Source organism: Dipteris shenzhenensis, chromosome 4 (genome assembly GCF_047967505.1).
Source record: "Dipteris shenzhenensis isolate YYH24624 ecotype China chromosome 4, Dip_SZ_1.0, whole genome shotgun sequence".
In the NCBI taxonomy this organism is placed as follows: domain Eukaryota; kingdom Viridiplantae; phylum Streptophyta; class Polypodiopsida; order Gleicheniales; family Dipteridaceae; genus Dipteris; species Dipteris shenzhenensis.
The window spans coordinates 34,479,963-34,499,025 of record NC_141599.1 but is presented as its reverse complement, the minus strand read 5'-3'; the positions used below and the strand labels follow the sequence as shown (position 1 = coordinate 34,499,025).

General features: G+C 41.5%; 1 protein-coding gene across 2 annotated transcripts in view; it reads right to left on the bottom strand.

Moving 5' to 3' along the window:
- Positions 1–18,287, bottom strand: part of LOC147902762 (calmodulin-binding transcription activator 3-like) — a 158,371-nt gene extending 140,084 nt beyond the window's left edge. For both annotated transcript variants that reach the window (XM_087373763.1, XM_087373764.1), the window contains exons 1-3: positions 18,141–18,287; positions 3,019–3,144; positions 2,489–2,604 (exon numbers count right to left, since the gene is read on the bottom strand). In XM_087373763.1, coding sequence (XP_087229889.1) covers positions 2,489–2,604; positions 3,019–3,144; positions 18,141–18,195 — 297 coding nt within the window. In that variant the 5' untranslated portion in view covers positions 18,196–18,287. The remainder of the gene's footprint in view (positions 1–2,488; positions 2,605–3,018; positions 3,145–18,140) is intronic.
- Positions 18,288–19,063: the final 776 nt, after the last annotated feature.

Sequence of the window (19,063 nt, the reverse complement as noted above, 5' to 3'; positions counted from 1 at the left end):
TAGTGTGTGTGTGTGTACAGTGCTTCCAGGTGAGAGCGTGAGAGAGAGGGGGGTCGAGACAGATGAAGGTTCCCGCACAGTTCCCCCTTCCGTCCGTACATCTGTACGGACGCCGTACGCTTACCGTACGGCCATACGGTAAGCCTCTGCTCATCCTTGCGCAGCCCTCAGCAATCCCGCTGCAGATTTCCTCGCCATCGCTGATCCCCTTCTGTACTTCCCTGCGTACGTCCGTACATCGCCATCGCTGATCCCTTCTGAAGTCCCTACGTGCATCCGTACATCCCCGCCTCTCCGTACAGTCTAGCCTCCCTGCCCTTCGTCAGCATCTCTGCCACAGTCGTTTTGTTCCGTACAGCCTGTCCTTCTCGTCAGCAATCCGTACAGTCTGTACGCTCCTGTATGTCCGTACTGTATGTACAGTCCTCATTTGTCCGTACTGTTTTCCCTATTTCTCCCGTGCTGTTTGTTCTGCTCAATCCCTGCTGTACAGCTCTAGTTCTCTCTGCCTCTTCATCAATCTTGCCCTGCTTAACTTCATGGAGGAACATCTCAAAAACTATTCCCGGAAGGACCTGTCCCGGGACTCCAAAAGACAGCAAGTTGATTTTTCTGTCGCACTGGCTGGTGCATAGTCGGTGATGGGACGCTGGCGCCCGTCAAGGGAAAAAAAACTAACACAACCTAACAAAAAGGGAAAAAAAAGAGAGAAAAACTACAACACCTAGTGCTAACACAAGGGAACAAGAAAACAAAACGTTGTTATTATAATTTTTAATTATTTTGTTTTATATTTGTGTATTTTTATTTAAAAATAATAAAATAAGAGAGTGGGAGGAAAAATATAACAAGGACATACATTTTTATAGTTGCAAAGATATACTACACTAAATAGGTACCTAAGAGTAGATCAAGTTCAAAAATAAAACAAACCTAAGAACTACATTTTTATAGTAGCGAAGATATACTACACTAAATAGGTACCTAAGAGTAGATCAAGTTAGAACAAACCTAAGAACTAAAAAGAAAATGGGCTTTGAAGCTCCCCACTTTGGACTTTGATCTAAACATACACAAAGCAGAAATCCCAACAATATAACGACTACAACATAGGACAGAGCAGAGTTTCTTCATTACTTTGTTGTAGTATAATTACTAAATTGAGAGATAAATACACTCTTACTTGTGCAATGAATTGGGAAGTAATCACTCCAGATTTAGCCATTCAGACATCATCTAGACCCTATGAGCCATTTGGGAGCAGGGCTTACAGGGTTCTAGGAAGACGACTAAAAGGTAAGAGCGCTTCTACAAGGCAACATTCCTCCACGTTGGCTACTAGTGTCAGCTTCTAGGGTACCCTCTGCAATTAGCTGGGATCCCGAGAAGCTGGCTACCGGACACTCAACACCTTTCACTCAGTGCCTCACAGATAGAAACTTGGTATTGCTTCCGATAGAAGGTTCTTTTGTTTGGGAAAAATCCCTTGGGTGAAGGGTTTTTGTTCATTCGAGAAAGAGGACTGTCCCAGCTGGAGAACCCCTCTCATGCCATTTAGTGATGTGAGGGATAAAGAAGCTACTATGATTATCAAATTGGGCAGCACATGTCAAAAAACCTCTTGATCCTTCTCTCCATACCTTCTATGCAGGGAGCGTGGAGCCCTAGCATAGGTTCGGTATCACGATGGAGGCTCAAAGGTGTCATTTCTTACAAGCTTGAGTGAAAATTTGCTCTATGCTACTGCAACTCCTAATAGTCTATTAGATTGGTGAGCAATGAGCAAAAAGAAAATTTCATGATAGCAAAGGATAGAATAGAGGTTTATATTAAATGGAGTTGTCTGAATGAATGTTCCATACAATTGCCTCTCTTTTATAGAGTGTAAGGAGTCACATTTCAAAAGGCATGTGGCCCCCTTTTAAAGGGTGTGACCTTTTACGAGAGGGCATACAACATATAACAAGTCAAAGTGTTCCTCTTTATGAAAGAGTGTCTCTTCAATAGTGTATTGTCCCTTTGTGCTGGGTTGTGCCTGCTTTCACAAGCCTCTCGTGTGGAGTATTGAAAGTTTGAGAACTTTTTCCAGTACTATGTTCATTCAGTGGTAGAATATGAGCACCATGTTGTTCTATGCTATTTTCCACCTTTTATTTACTTGAGCAAGATGCATGGTTGACTATCTCTAGAAACAAAAAAGATGCATATTGACTAGGGTTTTCACAACCTCTAGAGAAGTCAGCCAAAATATCTCATCAAAGTAATCCTATGTTGCAGGAAAGGGCTTTTCAAAGCCTATTAATATGAAATTCCACAAAAGTTGTATTTTTTTGTCTTCGGTTGAAGCATTATTATAATTTGAGATATGTAGAGCCAAGGGTATGCAAGCTGTGCTTTTCTTTAAAAGTACTTGATAAAAGGATCTTTTTCTGAGACAGAGGGGGAGGGATGGACAGGGGAAAGTAAATGTGAAAAGCAAATAGCTTACTTTCAATTTCTCGTGTGCTTCTCGAACAGTCTTTCCATCCTTTTTCTTTCGCCAATTATGCCCATCTTTTCGAAAGTACCGAAGTTTTGTTCGATCGAACAAAAATAATGAGCCACCTTGCAAATTTTACAAACATCCTCAGGATTGGCCCTATATTCTAGATTAATGCTGCACACCCATGGATGCAGCATCTTCATCCAACTATATCCATAAATTATGGTATCCAAACAGACTGAACATTCAAACAGTTTTGTCTTGCAACATTGGAACTTATTTTCTCAAAAATGAATACATCCTCTCACACTTACCAGCATAGTAATGAACTTTAATATTGAGCGCAAATGCTCAAAACTGGCTTTTTTTTTTAACGAATCTTCCACACAAAATCACATGAACCACAACTAATGTCTTCAGAGCATGCTACCAGTACACCAAACTTCATGTTCACTATTTTCTGAACTTCATCTGTCATGCAGAGTAGGTCCACACATGTTGAAGAAAAGAAGGTAGAATGAGAGAGCCTCCCTTACTTGCAGGCCTGTTAGGCGGGACAGAAGAAAGTGGGAGTTTATTATGGTTGTTGAGAAGTTCGGATATTTCAGTAGGCTTCAACCATCTTGTTTGTGCATCCTGAAGCAGCTGCAAAATATTGAAATCTGCAGCACAACATTCCGTAGTGAATTTCTGTTCAATTGCTAAGGGGCCCTGATTAGCAGCTAGTTCAACCACTAGGCAGCATAGCTTGAAACTGAACCAATAGACCAGCATTCAATGCATGCGCAGAACCATACTATGAGATGGTTTATTTCAAACAACACATAATACTCAATATCCCTCTAGCTAGTGGCTCCTTCAACCCTGTCAGAAGTAGACTAGAGTACAAACTGTCCACAATACCCTCTACACTTTAAAGTATACAAAAACAAGATTAGCAAGGAAAGACCCCAAGGTAGAAAAACAATATACCTTTGTAAGACTAGAATATATCCAATCATACAAATTTAGATTTTTTTGTTGTTCTAAAATCCAAAAACCCAAGAAAATAAAAGAGAAAACAAAAGAGAAGAAAGAAGAGGTAAGGAAGACATACTTAGCAAGCAAAGCAACACTTACGTCGTCATCAATGCCCAAGCATAAGCAGCTATGTTGGGTTTCTAAAGACCCGCGGAGTCTCTTGGGCAAACCCAGTGCTTACTAAAATACGTCAAATAAACAAAAGAGAAAGAAAACAAGAAAGGAAAAATGTGACTAAGCAAAAATAAACAAGCAAATCAAGAAACAAAATCTTCCGAAAAACAAACCTACTAATTGTTTTAAGTTTTCAATTCAACAATGCAACAGGAAACTGACCGATAGTTGAATAACATGGGAAGGTAGCAAAAGAGCTACTGGGAAAAACATAGATTGAGCATCTGTCACCTGGCATTTCAGAAGACCAATTTTTTTTGTTAAATCCCATTGTCGGGCTTTACCAGACCTACAACAGGATAGACTATATTTTGCATCCACTTCTGAAGGTGCTAGAAAGGCTGCCAGGCATTCATGCATTTTTCTATCTGAGAGTAAGCAGTGCGCATACTACTAGTTCGCAAGATGAAAGTAGATGTCCAATAGAACAGAAACTATTTCCACTGTCCCACCAAAGAGTGCACAGGTAGACAAAACTAAAATCTGTCCTACAACCAAAGAAAATTGCAGCAAATAACCCTCTATAGATGCTCCACAAACAATGGACAGAAGGTACAAGATGCTTCATAAAAATCTCATCCAGCTTGTGCTGGAAAACTCAACTGCTACTGCTGCTTTCTCTCCTCTAATAAGTGGCTTGGAAGGCTTGAGTAGAGAATGAGGACTCCTTTAAGGCCAGCCAAGTGGCCTAAGGAATTATGCCAAGGATCGTTGGAAGAAGCCTATAGATAATGCAAAAAAGTCTGATTCTACTGCAGCAAAGCCGAAGGAAGAGTGCACAAACATTGCCAAGGATGAGTTACTCCTCGCAGAGGCAATTAGATGGTACATCGACAATCTAGCTACTCACCACATGATTCGACACAAGGACTGGCGATGATTCAAAATGTTCAATATAATGGAGAAGTTGTATTCTTTCCTCTGCTCATGATGTGTGCTTAGAAATCCCTCGTGTTTTGTATATGTCAACTCTTGCAAAGAACCTACTTTCAATTTATACCGTGACCAAGAACGACATGAAGGTGGAGTTGGATGACAATATAGTTAGAGATCGCCCAAGCAATGACATGGTGGCTTAAGGGGTCAACGCTGTTTGTATAATGTATCTTTACTCGTAATCACAATTCAGGGAGCCCATTCTCACACAAGTGTTTTGGGCTTCTACCACTAAGACGAGTCCTGCCCTAGTCTGCTCTACCAAGATCGCTTTCACTAATTCTAGAACTCACCATCCAACCATAGATCTCAACTCACTCCCAAGAACCAGAAGTCATAGTAAAGATACATGACCAGACTTCATCTCAATGGACCTCCATGTCCCATACCACAGAACCCCCATCAATGAGGGATGCATCTATTAGAGTTTGGCATCTCCTACATGTACAGTAGGGAATGAAAGCTGCTTTGTGGGTGTGCCCGCCCAGTGTGAGGTAGATCTCAGGTCAGAAAGGTGCTGGACCAGTGCCAGGGCAGGGGCAATGTCATTGCCATCCATCGCTAGGGTACCATGCAGGTTAGGGGCTGGTTTCTCCACCAGGTCAAGGGGCCTGGAGTGCCACATCACGCTGCCACAACAATTAAGGTCAAGGGGGAAGGTTGAGGCCCAGATTGGCCACCAAACTTGTCAGCATACACCAACCAAACTGACCAGATCCAACCCACCTGGGTCAGGTTAGGCTGACTTGCTGGTCGGCCAGGTCGGCTGACTGCAAGGGGCATCACCCCTATATATAGGGCCCCCCTTTTTGTATCTTGTACTTGGCGGTTTTCTCAGCAGTTGATGCGAATTTTTCCTGATCTACGAGTGTCGATTGTCTCTTCCTCCATCGTATTTTTTCTGCTGTTTGAGTTTGCTTGGTGTGCTCTCAGTTTGCCGTTCGCATTCCTGTTATCGACCTTCCCGTTATCTCTTCTACTCATACCATAAGTCTCTAATATCGCTGATATTTGTCACGGGCGATGGCTTCTGGTTTTTTCCTCCCAGCCAGCTCTCAAGGAAGGATTCGACTTATTTCGTAATTCAACTAGATTATCCCACATCCTTATCCTTGAGACCCCAATTCCCTAGATAGTTCCTGGCCACATGTCTTCATTCTAGGCCCTTACTTAGATGCATCCTTTTTCACCCCTCTCTTGGAGTTCCCTTTCAAAACAATTGCCCCTTGACAATTCACATATTAGATGCACCTAGACCCAAGCCCTATTAGAACTATCTAGTCAATGCCATTACGCCCTCACCTTGGACCTTGGCAGTTACTTCTCTCGACCATTTAATTACGCACATTAATTATTACAAAAGTTGGCCATCTAAGAGAAAATGCCCACCGATCTATCCGAGGTCATGGTATCTCGGCTAGAGCATAACAATTCCACTGCACTTTCACATGGTATCCGAGCAGCAAGTCGACTAGAAGCCTCTCATGTGTTTGATTCCTTGCTGCCCCTCTTCAATCAAATACAAATTCAGATGAGATTTTGCAGGGTACAAATCCCAATGCTTCTAGTGGTTCACAACCTCCTCATGATGCCAACGTTCAGCCTGATTTGCAGCCACTTGATGACCTTGCTGTTGAACACGCAGTTGCAATGGTGAGGGCTGTCATTACACAAAAGAAAACAATCCCAAGGTGGCTCTTGGAGACTCTCAGGGACAGCCAGCAAGCTGAACCCTTAGCTGCCGCACCAGAGGTGGTCATAAACAAATTCATGGCAACCTTCTTGATGTTGCATTGATTGCCACTGCTTGCAATGAAGAAGCCTTATGCCATACGGATGCATTTGATAGCATGGAATGGATGGATGCCATGAGAGCTGAAGTTGATTCTGCTCATGCAAATGACACATGGGATGTAACAAAGGCAGTCTGCTGAACTAGCTACTGTTCTGATTAGCCTCTTTAATGCCTTGTAAATATATAGTTCTTTTAATAAGGGGAGCCATAAGCTGCCACGTGGCATCATAGGCTGGCCATCCCATAAGTAGACTTGTAATTGATGCCAGGCCCACCCACCCCTATAAAAATGCACTCTGCTGTAATTGACCATTATTATCTTTGGAATAAACAATTGCTTTGCTGTTCAAGATAGCTGAGCTTCTTGATGTGCATAACCAAACAGGAATGTTCCTGTCCTGTCCCTATACAGCCAACTACAGCTCCTGTGTAAGTCCAGCCCATGACTTACCACTCCTACTCTTTCGCTGACTCATAAGGTACTACCCTGGCCTAGCTTTTCTGCTATATCTTTATCTTAGATTGCCTAGAAGCAGTCTTGTTGCATTGGGATTTTGGTACTGGTTCATTTGTATACTTTCCAATCTATGCTAAATTGAGGGAGACTTAATGATTTTGACCCTTAAATGGGCGAATTTTGGCTACAGCAGTATATTGTTGTATGAACAGTGAATCTATTGTTCAATTCTTCTATTACACTGATATATACCAAAACAGTGCTTCTGTCTATTTCTTTGACAGAGAGTTGGCTGTTCCAACAATTCTAAGTGCTACCCAGGTCTCTACACGGTTTGGTTTACACATTGTGCAAAAAGAGACTTGAAACAGTCTGCTATTCCTTGGGATTTGAGCTATTATTGATCAGGGCTTAAGACAATGCATTTACTCTTGTTCGAGTCATTAAAGATGAATGTAAAGAGGTCTACTGGCCCAGTAAGCAAACAATGGTTATCCTTGATTCCATCTCAGAGAAGGAAGCAATTGATGATCAGGCCGTAGTTTCTGAGCCTAATGATCCTCATGTTGGCAATATTCAAGGGGATTTGGAAGCAACTCCATGTACAAATGCCCCTTTGCCAGGAGCAGATTATACGGATCCAATGCTACAGATATTCAAGGAGTTAACCAATGAAATTTAAGACCAATAATCAGAGGATTGACCAAAGGATGCAGAACATGTCTGCTACCCTTAATCAAGGTTTTGACCAGCTCAAGAGAAACCAAATCTATGATGGTAAGAGACCTTTGGATCCCCAATTTGATGGAGACTTGATTCAGATGATATACCTTTGTAAGACTAGACTTGATTCGGATGATGATGATGATCCTGTGCATGTGCCTGACCTAGTAGGTTTTATGGCTTCTACCTGGAAGACCTATCATGCCATTGGAGTAACTGCTCATATGGTCAAGGATTCTGCACATGGTAATGCTACTAATGGTGATAGTGCAGCAGTTGATGAGTTGTGTCTGAGATTCCATGAATACAAAGCCTTGCCAGCAGACCTTAGGTCAGCATTGACATTCCAGCAATATATACAAACTGTTAAATCTATTGAACCAAAAGGATCTTTTCATCAAGATAAAGATATGAAAGACAAGATTATACTTCCCAGGTTCAAAGGTGATTACACCTCTCCTGAGGAATTGGAGGAATGGCTCAGCAAGATGGATAATTACTTCCTTTTCTATCCAAAAAGTGATCAAGGTAAGATCAAATTTGATGTTCATCTTCAAGATTATGCCCATTCTTGGTGGAGGCATCTACAGCAAGAAAGAACAACTTCTAACTCTTGGGATGAGTTCAAGGCTAAGATGTCTAGAACTTGTATATCTCCTCTTACTAGAGATCAATATATTTGCAGGTGGTATAATCTGAGTCAGCAAGGATCAGTGAAAAGTTATATCAAACAGTTCTGGAAATTGGCTTTATTTGTTCATGGTATTGATGACAGGGTTAGAATGCTCAAATTCATCCATGGGTTACACCCTAGTATTGCTTCAGATGTGGCAGCTCAAAAGCCCATTTCTCTTAAGGAGGCCATGCAGTTGGCAGAGCTTTATGAGCCCAAGTACAATAAGAAAGATAAGACTTTGGGTATTGGTCACTTTGGAACTATGCATACTATCAAAGGTGTTCTCACTGATGAAAACAAACTTCCTGCACTTGCTACAACTTCTATTCCTAGAAATCCCACAGTGTATGGCAGTGGCATGGGACATACTAAGGTTTACAAGGCTGCTGATGCAGAGCCATCATTTAAACCTACTCCAAAGGAAGATCTAGGTGATAAAAAGAACAAGCTGGTGAAGCAGTTATCTCAAGCAATTATCGATGATAGGAAGAAGAAGAGTTTGTGTTACCTTTGTGGGTAGAAGTGGACCCCGGAACATAAGAATGTCTGCAAAGCTACAACAGGAGCAAAAGGTGAGCATGATCCTAGAGATGGACGATGACTTGCCTTCTGATCTTCCTGCAACAGAATCTGAATTCCACGAATTTCATGATTGTGTGAATGAAGGCCTTGATGATGAGGAGGAGGATCTTAGCTCAAAAAAGGGCATTTATTATCCCTTTGACCCAGGGGGTTCAATCCTGGGTAACACCATGTCTAACAGTGATCATCAGCTTAACCTCTCAAGGAGATCCAAACAGTGGAACATTGAAGTGCTGGATAATTATGAGTTTGAGCCTAGCGACTCAGAAGGTAATGCTCCTGCTGAGGATGATGAGGTATATTGGGATACTGAATCAGTCATGTACGGCGTCTCTCCTGAGTCTATTATGGGCTGTAAAAGTGATCAGACTCTCCGTTTGAAGGGATTTATCCATAACAGACCTGTCCACATACTTGTTGACAGTGGCAGCACACATAATTTCATTAACTAGCAAGCAATGTTGCAAAGCCACTGAAATCAAACTTCATGAAGACTACTCTTTTATGGGTGATCTACTTGTACTAGATATGGGCCCTATTGATATTGTATTGGGCTGTGAATGGCTTAAGTCACTTGGAGAGTTTTCTATGAACTTCAATGAGATGTATATGAGGCTTTTCTATGCTGGGAAACATATTACACTTATGGGTTCTAAGCCTACTAAGGAGAATAGCTAAGGATCTCAAAGGGGTTTGTAGTATCTATGCTTTACACTTGGCCAAAGAACCACATGGTGATAAGCTGCAAGTGGAGGATAGAGAAATGCAGGAATTACTCCAGGAGTTCTCTGATGTATTTGCAGATTTGCCCCATCATCTTCCACCTAAGCAGGACATTGACCACCCCATTGTGCTTGAACACGGATCCAAACCAGTGAATAAGGCTTCATATAGGCTCCCAAAGGTAGAAAGGGAGGAAGTGGCTAGACAAGTGGAAGAGTTATTGAGCAGAAATTTTATTACACCCAGTCAATCTCCTTTTGCTTCTCTTGTGCTCTTAGTGAAAAAAAAAGATGGCTCTTTTAGAACGTGAATTGACTACAAGGATCTGAATAAAATCACTGTCAAAAACCATTACCCCATCCCTAGGCTTGATGATCTCCTGGATGAGCTGAGAGGGGCTAGTTTCTTTACCAAAATTGATCTCAGATCAGGTTATCATCAAATCAGAATGAAGGAGGAGGATGAGCCTAAAACTGCCTTTAGGACTGAAAGGGGACTCTATCAATTTAAGGTAATGGCCTTTGGCTTGATCAACTCAAGAAGGAGGCTTTCTTTTGGACTGCTACTGCAAACAAAAGTTTTCAGGAGCTTAAGGCTGCATTGACGTCGGCACCCATTCTTGTATGTCCTGATTTTTCCCAGCCTTCCACAATTGAAGCTGATGCAAGTGGACGTGGCATTGGAGCTGTCCTTAAGCAGAGTCATGGGACTGTAGCTTATGAGAGTCGGACAAGGAGTCTAAGTATCACATATATGACCAGGAGATGCTTGCTATCTTTGCATGCCATTAAGAAATGGCCCCGCTACATTTATGGCAGCCATTTTAAGGTCTGGCCCTTTTCTCACTCTCAGTAATAATCTTCTCTCTCTTTGGACTCATCATTTATGAAAATGAGATTCTTTCAGAAATTATAAAGTAAAAAGCTTTATGACAGAGAGAAAGATGCGATGCCCACTTCATTGTTATTGTTCCAGGTCTTGGATTCGTCTTCGAAGTTGACAAGACCTTTGTTTCACGATCTTTACTTTCGATCCCGCTTTTTAAAATGACTCCTCTCGAACTCGATCTCCACGCCTTTACTTTTGAAATCAATGAAGTTAATGAACTTAAAAAGGTTATAGGCCTTTAACTTTGAAAAGGAGAGGAGTGTTTAAAGCCTTGGAGAAGAATAAGGAAACCTTAGGAAACACATGAGAACACTATGGATTTGGAGGATGTGGATTATGGTGATTACAGATTTCAAGAAACTAGAAACCCAAACACAAAATATAGAAACACAGGTAGAGTCTATTAATCGCTCATTAAAGACTTTAACCGAAGTTATTTCTAAGTTATCTGATTCTCAATCGGTAACTCTTGTAGTAAAATCACCAACTCCCCCAGTCAAATTGAGACCATCTCTTGCGTTAAAGAAACCTCGAATATTTTGAAGGACTTAAAACCACCAATATTGAATGGGGAAGAAAGAGAAAGAAACAGGACACCATAGATACATTCTTGTAAAAGTGGCAAGACTTTCATCAATTCAAGAATACCCCTCTTGAAAATCAAGTCGTGGGAGTGAGTCTTTTCCTAGAAATAAAGCATTTGAATGGTAGATGAGCCTTAGGGAAACCGATAGGATTCCAAAGAATTGGATTGAGTTTAAGCAAGCTTTCCTAAAAGAATTTTTACCTAACAAAGGGCATGGGAAGTGTGGGATAATTGTAGCATGAGCAAAATACTTTAGTCTAATATGTAGCGAGCTATAGTAAGGCCATCCTTAAGTTAAGAATCGATGAATTTTAAAAGATAAGGGATTTCGTGAGGGATCTAAAAGACACCTACAAGGTTGAGGTAATAAGAAATTCTCCCAAAACCTTTGAGGAAGCCATCAACTATGCCCAGATATATAACGATACTACGGAAAAATCTAGACTTGGAACTTCAAAACAAACTAGTTTTGTTCGTAGATTTAATAAATTTCCCAATCTAAAAAAGAAGAGGCAATTTAAGAAGGAGGTTTCTCAGGCACAGCCAAGAAACCTCAAACACAAAGATATCCTCTTTTGAAAAGAAAGGATTATGAGAAGGCTAAGCAAAAAACTTTCCTTTAAATGGTTAGGCAAAGATCACGCTGCTTGGAAATACCCTAGAAATAAACAAATGGAAGCCAAAGCCCCAAATAAACCCTCACAAAAACAAGTAGATGTGGTCCAAGTATTATTGCTTAAAGGTACTGAAAAGTACACCAAGGTAGAGGTTTATCATGAGGATAGCACCCACATGTGTTGCCTATCGCCGCCAATGTGGTAGCCCACTTTTGATCCTCATTATTTAATGACGATGCACATAAAAATTAAGGAGCAAAAAGTCATAATTATGGTCGATGATAGTGCCACCCATAATTTCTTAAATTATTCATTAGTTAAGAAATTGAAGTTGCTTGAGAGTCCAAGTGCCTATAAATATCTGGCCTCTCTAGCAAAGGGCAATGATAAAAAGGTTTGGGACACCATGAGACATGGTGCAGAGATGGACATTCAAGGCAACCAGGATGCCATGGATCTTCAAATTATTCATCTCGACAAAACAAGTTGTGTTCTTGGTCAAGAATGATTATATAGTCTTGGGCATAGCTTGCTGAAAGTTATTTAAATAACTCCATCATTTTTGAAAAGGTGGTAGAGTCTTCCAAATTCAGGGAGAACATGATGTATCCAACTCTCCCCTTATTTTATTCAATTGAATTGGAACAACTTCTACACCAACAAGAATGCAAGGTACACCTCTATGAACTTTCTTTTGTTAGTGATTTTATTCTTCTGCATCTAAAAAGATTAAATTTTTCCTTGATGTTGTTAAAAAGTATAAATCTTCTTTCAATGATTCAATGGTTGAATTTAAAGATGTTTTTCCAATTTGCCTGATGGTTTACCCCCTGAGAGAGAAGTAGATCATAAGATAGATATAATTCTTGGATATATATATATATAGCTAGAATATATCCAATCGTACAAATTGAGATTTTTTAATGTTCTAAAGTCCAAAAATCTACCTTTGTTATAAACCACCCTATGGGCTTAGTCAAATGAAAGAATGTGAGGTCGAAAGACGATTAACTAAATATCTTAGGAAGGGCCAACTTCAAAAGAGTAGCCTGTCTTGGTCTTCACCACTTTTATTCGTAAAGAAAAAGGATGGTACTATGTGATTATGCATAAATTACTGAGCTTTAAATAAAATCACAATAAAAAATAAGTATCCCATGTCTCGCATTGATGAGCTCTTTGATGGATTGCCAAGGGTAAAATATTTTACTAAAATTGACTTAAGTCAGAATATCACCAAGTGTGAATTAGAGAAAAAAGTGTTCCTAAGACATCATTTCATATTAGGTACAGCCATTATCAATTTAGAGTTATACCATTTGGTTTAACAAATGCTCCAGCAACTTTTATGACACTTATAAATAGTGTCTTGAGGCTATTTTAGAAAAAATTACTATAGTGAGGAAAATTCATATGGAATATTTGAGAACGGTGTTCCAATTGCTTATAGATAACTCCTAGTCTTGTCAACCAATTGACTTTCAACTAGTTGACTTTGGGACCATATAGTGGCCACACTTGTACTTCCTTCATTATCCAGTGCAAGTACTTCGAGTTTCCTTCAGCTGTTGCTTGCTCTCTTGCATTCCGTCGCTTCTGTACATCCTGCGTACAATAATATCCAAAAGAGTGCAATAGTGTACAGCGTCCGTACAGCCAGCGCCACTTTCGAACAATAATCGTACAGAATCGTACAGTATGTAGCAACTGATCACTACAAATCCACCGTATAGCATCGTTGATTCCTCCATAAACCTACAAATCTACCTTGCACATTTGCCATACAATCTACATATACTTCTCACATTCAACAGATATTTGCCTTACAATCGTCAGTATAGCGTGCGTGAAGTGATCGTATACATTCTGTAAATTTGCCTACAATGCTCATTACATGTAGACGTTCTGCTCCTAGTCACTTTTGTAGGTTTTGTCAATATTATTGATTTTATACCTGCCAGACTTGCCAAAATTTGGCGCATTTTGAGTACATTGACAAAAATTGCAGTGAGATTGCCATTTGCAGAAACTTTTGGGGGCACTTTCCTCAATTTGCCCTCTTTTGTTACAATTTTCACTTTAGAAATTGATTCACATTGGGCTTCAATTTTGCAAAGGACAGGGCTTTTGGCAGATTTGCAGGTACTTTTTCACTCAGTTTGAGTGAGATTATAGACATTTGCTATATTTAGCAGTCTACTTTTGGCAAATTTCCAGACTTTTTGAGGCCCGGGGTATTGTGGGCATTGCATACAGAAGCATTGACATTGGCTAGAAATTGCAGCTGTTGAGTCACATTTGCCAGATTGCAGCACAATTTGGGGTCTTTTCCCATTTGCCCTCTTTTTTGCATATTTGTCCTCTAAGAATTTGGGAGTTTTGCCAGATTTGGATTGCAGTGACATTTGCTTCGTACAACTCAATTTGGGATTTTCTTGCACTTGCCCTTTGATTTGGCCAATTTATCCTTCGGGATTTGGGGCTATTGTATCCTGTGTCCTCCATTTGGCACTCTTGCCCCGGGGATTCCTTTACAAGAACATTCAATCACAATTTGTGGACAGATTTGCACTTCGATACTTAATGGGACAGCAAGCAAGCTGAGCCTTTGGCTGCTCGCACCAAAGGTGCACCAAAACAAATGCATGGCTATTTGGTTGATGTTGCTTTGATTGTATAGCTTGTAATGAGGAACCTCTCTGTATAAGGATGCATTTGATAGCAAAGAATGAATGGATGCCATGAGAGCTGAACTTGATTCATTCATGCACATGGCACATGGGAGTTGTGTGACTTGCCAACAGGCAAGCGTGCCATAGGCACTAAGTGGGTCTACAATTGAAGTGGAAAGCTGATGGCAATGTTGACCGCTACAAAGCCCACCTTGTTGTGAAAGGCTATGCCCAACAACATGGCATTGACTTTGAGGAGACATTTGCTCTCACTTCACGCATTACCACCAATTGGTGGGTTATTGCTTTTGCATCTCACAGGCATTGGGAGGTCCACAAGTTGGGACATTAAGAAAGCTTTCCTTCAAGGGGATTTGTTGGAAGAGGTCTATATCACTCAGCCTCCACGATTTGAGGTTGCAAGTTCTGAAACTCAGGTATGGTGCTTCGTAGATTTTCAAAAAGGCCTTTGACACAACCCCATGAGCACGCATATTAGAAGGCTCTAGGAGTTGAAGATCTTGAGAGTGTGATCTAGGGGATGGTGAGACTATATGAGCAAGTCAGTGGCATGATATGGGCCCCAAGCAGCATGACAAATTGGATTGAGAGCAGAATCGGTGTTAAACAAGGATGCCCTTTATCACAACAAATTTTGGGCTAAGATGAGATCATGACCTTCATTGATCAACTGGAGTTGAGGGGTCACTCCTAGCAGGCGTGACATTACAGAAACTCTCATATGCACTGTGCATATGACATTGTTTTTTTATCATCCTCAGCACCAGGCTTATAGAGACCCCTAGAGGCTTTGGAGGTGTTTTGCAGGAAGAGAGACTTGATTGTTAACCTTGGAAAGACCAAGGTCGTGACCCTGTCACCTCACGACCAACTCTACATCAACGTAGTTTAACGTGGAGATTGCACAAGCATACATTATGAGACTGGTGGGCAAAGGAGTCAACGCAGCCTGGTTATGCACATATATCACGATGGTTTTATAGCCAAGGTAGTTTGAGATGAGATCTCAAAGATAACCATACAGTTGATCTACTTCAGCTCCACATGGTGCAAACTAGGGGGAAACCAAGAGTTCCCCACCAAGCTTCAATTTTTTACCGCAACCCTTTCTAAGGATTTCAAATGCTCCCATACTTGGAGAATATGAGAGTCTCACATACACTAAGGATTTCCGTTCGGCAATTGCGAGTTTTGTCCCACCAGATAGGGAGCTAGGGATTGAGCCAGGGAGGGCAAGAGGGACATCTAGACAGCAAAGGATATGTAGACCTTGGACACTCAAGGAGGTGGAGAATGAGGAGCACTTCGTGTGTAGATGCCCAATGTAGTATCAAATATGTGGAAGATATCACTCCTCTTTCAGAAGGGAGGGGCTTTCTAGAGAGCAAAGGATATGTAGACCTTAGACACTCGAGGAGGTGGAGAAGGAGGAGTACTACATGTGTAGATGCCCAATGTAGTATCAAATACGTGGAAGATATCACTCCTCTTTCAGGAGGGGCTTGGTTTGAACCATTGGCCTAGATGATCCATTTCCCTAATCAGAGGTGTCATCCTATACCTAATCGAGATGTGGAGACACGGAGAGACCCTATTGAGAAAGATAGAGTAGTAGAAGAGATAGCGACACTGAGGCAGCTAGGGATCACAAATGCATGCAACAAACTTCTATGCGTCCAAGTCAGTGTTGAACACGGAGGAGAGGAGGGGGAGGAGATAACTGCAATGAGGACGGAGTGGATTAGCGAGCCGAGAAGAGACGGAGCCAGAGTCACAAGGGCCGTGCCCAGAGCATAGAGGACTAGGATACACATGAGGGAGGTTCAATCTCCTGCGGATGCACCTAGAGGTGACCGCCAAACATGAGAAATCACCACTGAAAAAGGTCTGATGCATACAGAGGATACGGAGACCACGCCCCCACCACGTAGAGAGACAACTCTATAGAGGCAAATACGAGATATCCTCGCATCCCACAAGAGGGCCTCAACATAGCTATACACACTAGGGGAGATTTTCTATATCCCCCTAGACACTTCGTGCTCGAGTTTAGGGCCTTAGTATACTACATTGCAACAGCTTTGGTTCTAGTTTTGATTTGGATTTGGATTTTTCTTATTAGCACTCAGCATACTTCAAGGGCCTTAGTGCACCCTTGCACTTGTAGCAGCCTCAACATTACATCATAGAACTTTGAATCTCCTAGGTGCCACATGATGGCTTGTATTCAGATCAATTTTGAATGTACCTTTTGTCTCATATGCCCGTCAGGCCTTAGGAATACGATAATATATCTTTCTTTCTCTCTCACAAGTTCACATTGTTTGCATGTGAGTCTGTCCTGGCTCAACTTTCCAGCAGAATTGCTAGTCACTTCTCTCTCTCCTCTCACTCTGCCAACATTTGTCATGATCATCATGGGCCATCATTTCTTTCATGACAAGGTTACTAGGCACTATCAATGTAAAATTGGCCATGACTTCTTGAGTTTAACTCTTCAATATGTTCTATGACTTATATGGTGGTGTATACCCTCCCTCTATGGTCATTTCGTTTTAATCTTGAAATGACAAGCTTAGAGCTATGCAATTTATAGATGGTAATCGAGGTTTCCTAAGCTCTAAGATCTTTGTTCCAAGGTATACTGGCATTAGGGTTTTGTAATGTCGATATGTTTGAGCTTCAGCCAAACACCTTCTAGCATATTTGTAACTCGAACTGTTTTATGCTAATGCAACTAAATTGGCACGAAGTGGCCTCCTTGTGTCATATTTGGTGTTCGCTGTGGCGGTTTGGGCTATACCTCTCGTCTCTGTTGGATAAAGGATGCTTAGGATGCTTGTTCATCCATAAAATATTACGGTGGCGATGAAAAGTAAAAGGAAGTACTAAAGAGTGAGATGGGTTTCCAATGCATCAGAAATATTTAATGTAGAAGTTCATCAAGGGCTTCCAATGTGAACATGCTTAATGGAGAAGCTCATCAAGGGTTTGTTCAAGAAGCTCTTCAGCCACAACAAAAGAAGAAAAGGAGATGTCTATGTGAAAACGTAGTTTATATGTTTAGAAAACAACAAAGAGCATGAAGGTCATGAAAGATGCAATGAGGAATGAAAATATATATCAGCAAGTCTTCAAAAGAATGATACGGCTTTAGTGTTTTCCTTGATCACCAAGGGCTCTAGGACATTGGCTTGCCGAACTACTCCTACAAGATCAAGCTTAAAGTAGAGCCTACTAACGCCATAAATACCATCCTCCAGAAAGCATCAAGATGGAAGACTATAAAAGACCCTAGACCTTGAGCATTCGTCGTACTTTTCGCTTCTATTTGACAATCACCAATAGCCATTCTACACTTATAGCTACGGAACAAGAACAATGGATACTAAAACATTTTCAAGTTTCCATCCACAATTCATTGTTGACATAACCTGAACGCTGTGGGCTACTTCTGGTGCCATGCCTGCGGAGGGCGTGGACGACGATGCACATCTATTCCTAAAGCTGCGCTACGCACAATTGTGCATACGATCGCACTAACCAAAGCTACTTCCTACGTCCAATTCCTCAAGCTGCGCTACGCACAATTTTTCTGCGTACGATCGCACTAACCCAACTTGCTTTCTACGTACAATCGCTGATCACGGATTTATTCATGCCAGGCGGTGCGAGGAAAATGAGATGTGAGCGCCAATTTACTTGGGTCGGTCACGGATTTCGGTTATGCCAGGAAATGCCTACGCAAACAGATGCGAGCTAAAATGCAAGGGGTGAAGGGAGGGTACCGTGGTCGGGGGGCAGAGGAAAGCGCAGTCGAGAATGGTCTGTATGAAGCGCCATGGGGAGGCAATCCTACATTCTGGGAGCTAGAGAGCGAGGAAATTGGGAATGAGGAGAGATTAAGGGAAGGGGATGGATTGGATTGGAAAGACTTGAATTGGCAAAGACTTTAACGCCGTGCTTTTAGTTTGGTGTGATGCGACGGCCTACGCACGCACGTGTTAGCACGAAAATATATAATATCATTGCTAATCATTTGTTAGCGTCCAGATTCTGAAGTGCAGATTAATTGCACACCCACTGTGCTACTGCACAAAAATATGTAATTTTTTGTTTCCAAGACTAGTACCTTTTCTTGTGTTGTGCTGGTCCTTTTCTTCCTTGACTCTAGAACAAACCCCCCCACCTTTTTGGCCTTGTCATAAAAAAGGTATTTTTGACCTGCCCTCTGGGTAGCCTTAGAGAGCCTCCCCACGCATGCCAATGAAGCTGCCTCAGCCCTACTAGCAAGCAAAAAGCAATGCCCCATGACCTTTGGACTGCTAGAGCTTGCTTTTTCTCAGTAGTGCAATGCTATCCCAACAGCCCTATTTGAAGCATTTCTGGCATAGCAGTCCAATGCCCAAGCTCTTTGATTGGCCACAGACATTGACCTTCTCTATGAGTGGCTGAAATGACCTGCAAAATCTTGCAAACCTCTTGTCAGACCCTCATTACTATCACCTAGGCATCGCAGAGACCTTCATGGGGACATGGTTTTTGAACTGCAAGCTCAACGTGTCACTGTTAGAGTCTAAACCTTGCCAAGAGCGTGGGGAGGCTCTCTTAGCAACGGGCAAAGTACAAATTAGGCATTTTAAGAATTTTTGGAAGTGCAATATGTTGACTCTCCTTCATTGGACTTGAATGCAACTTTAAAGTGGTTGAC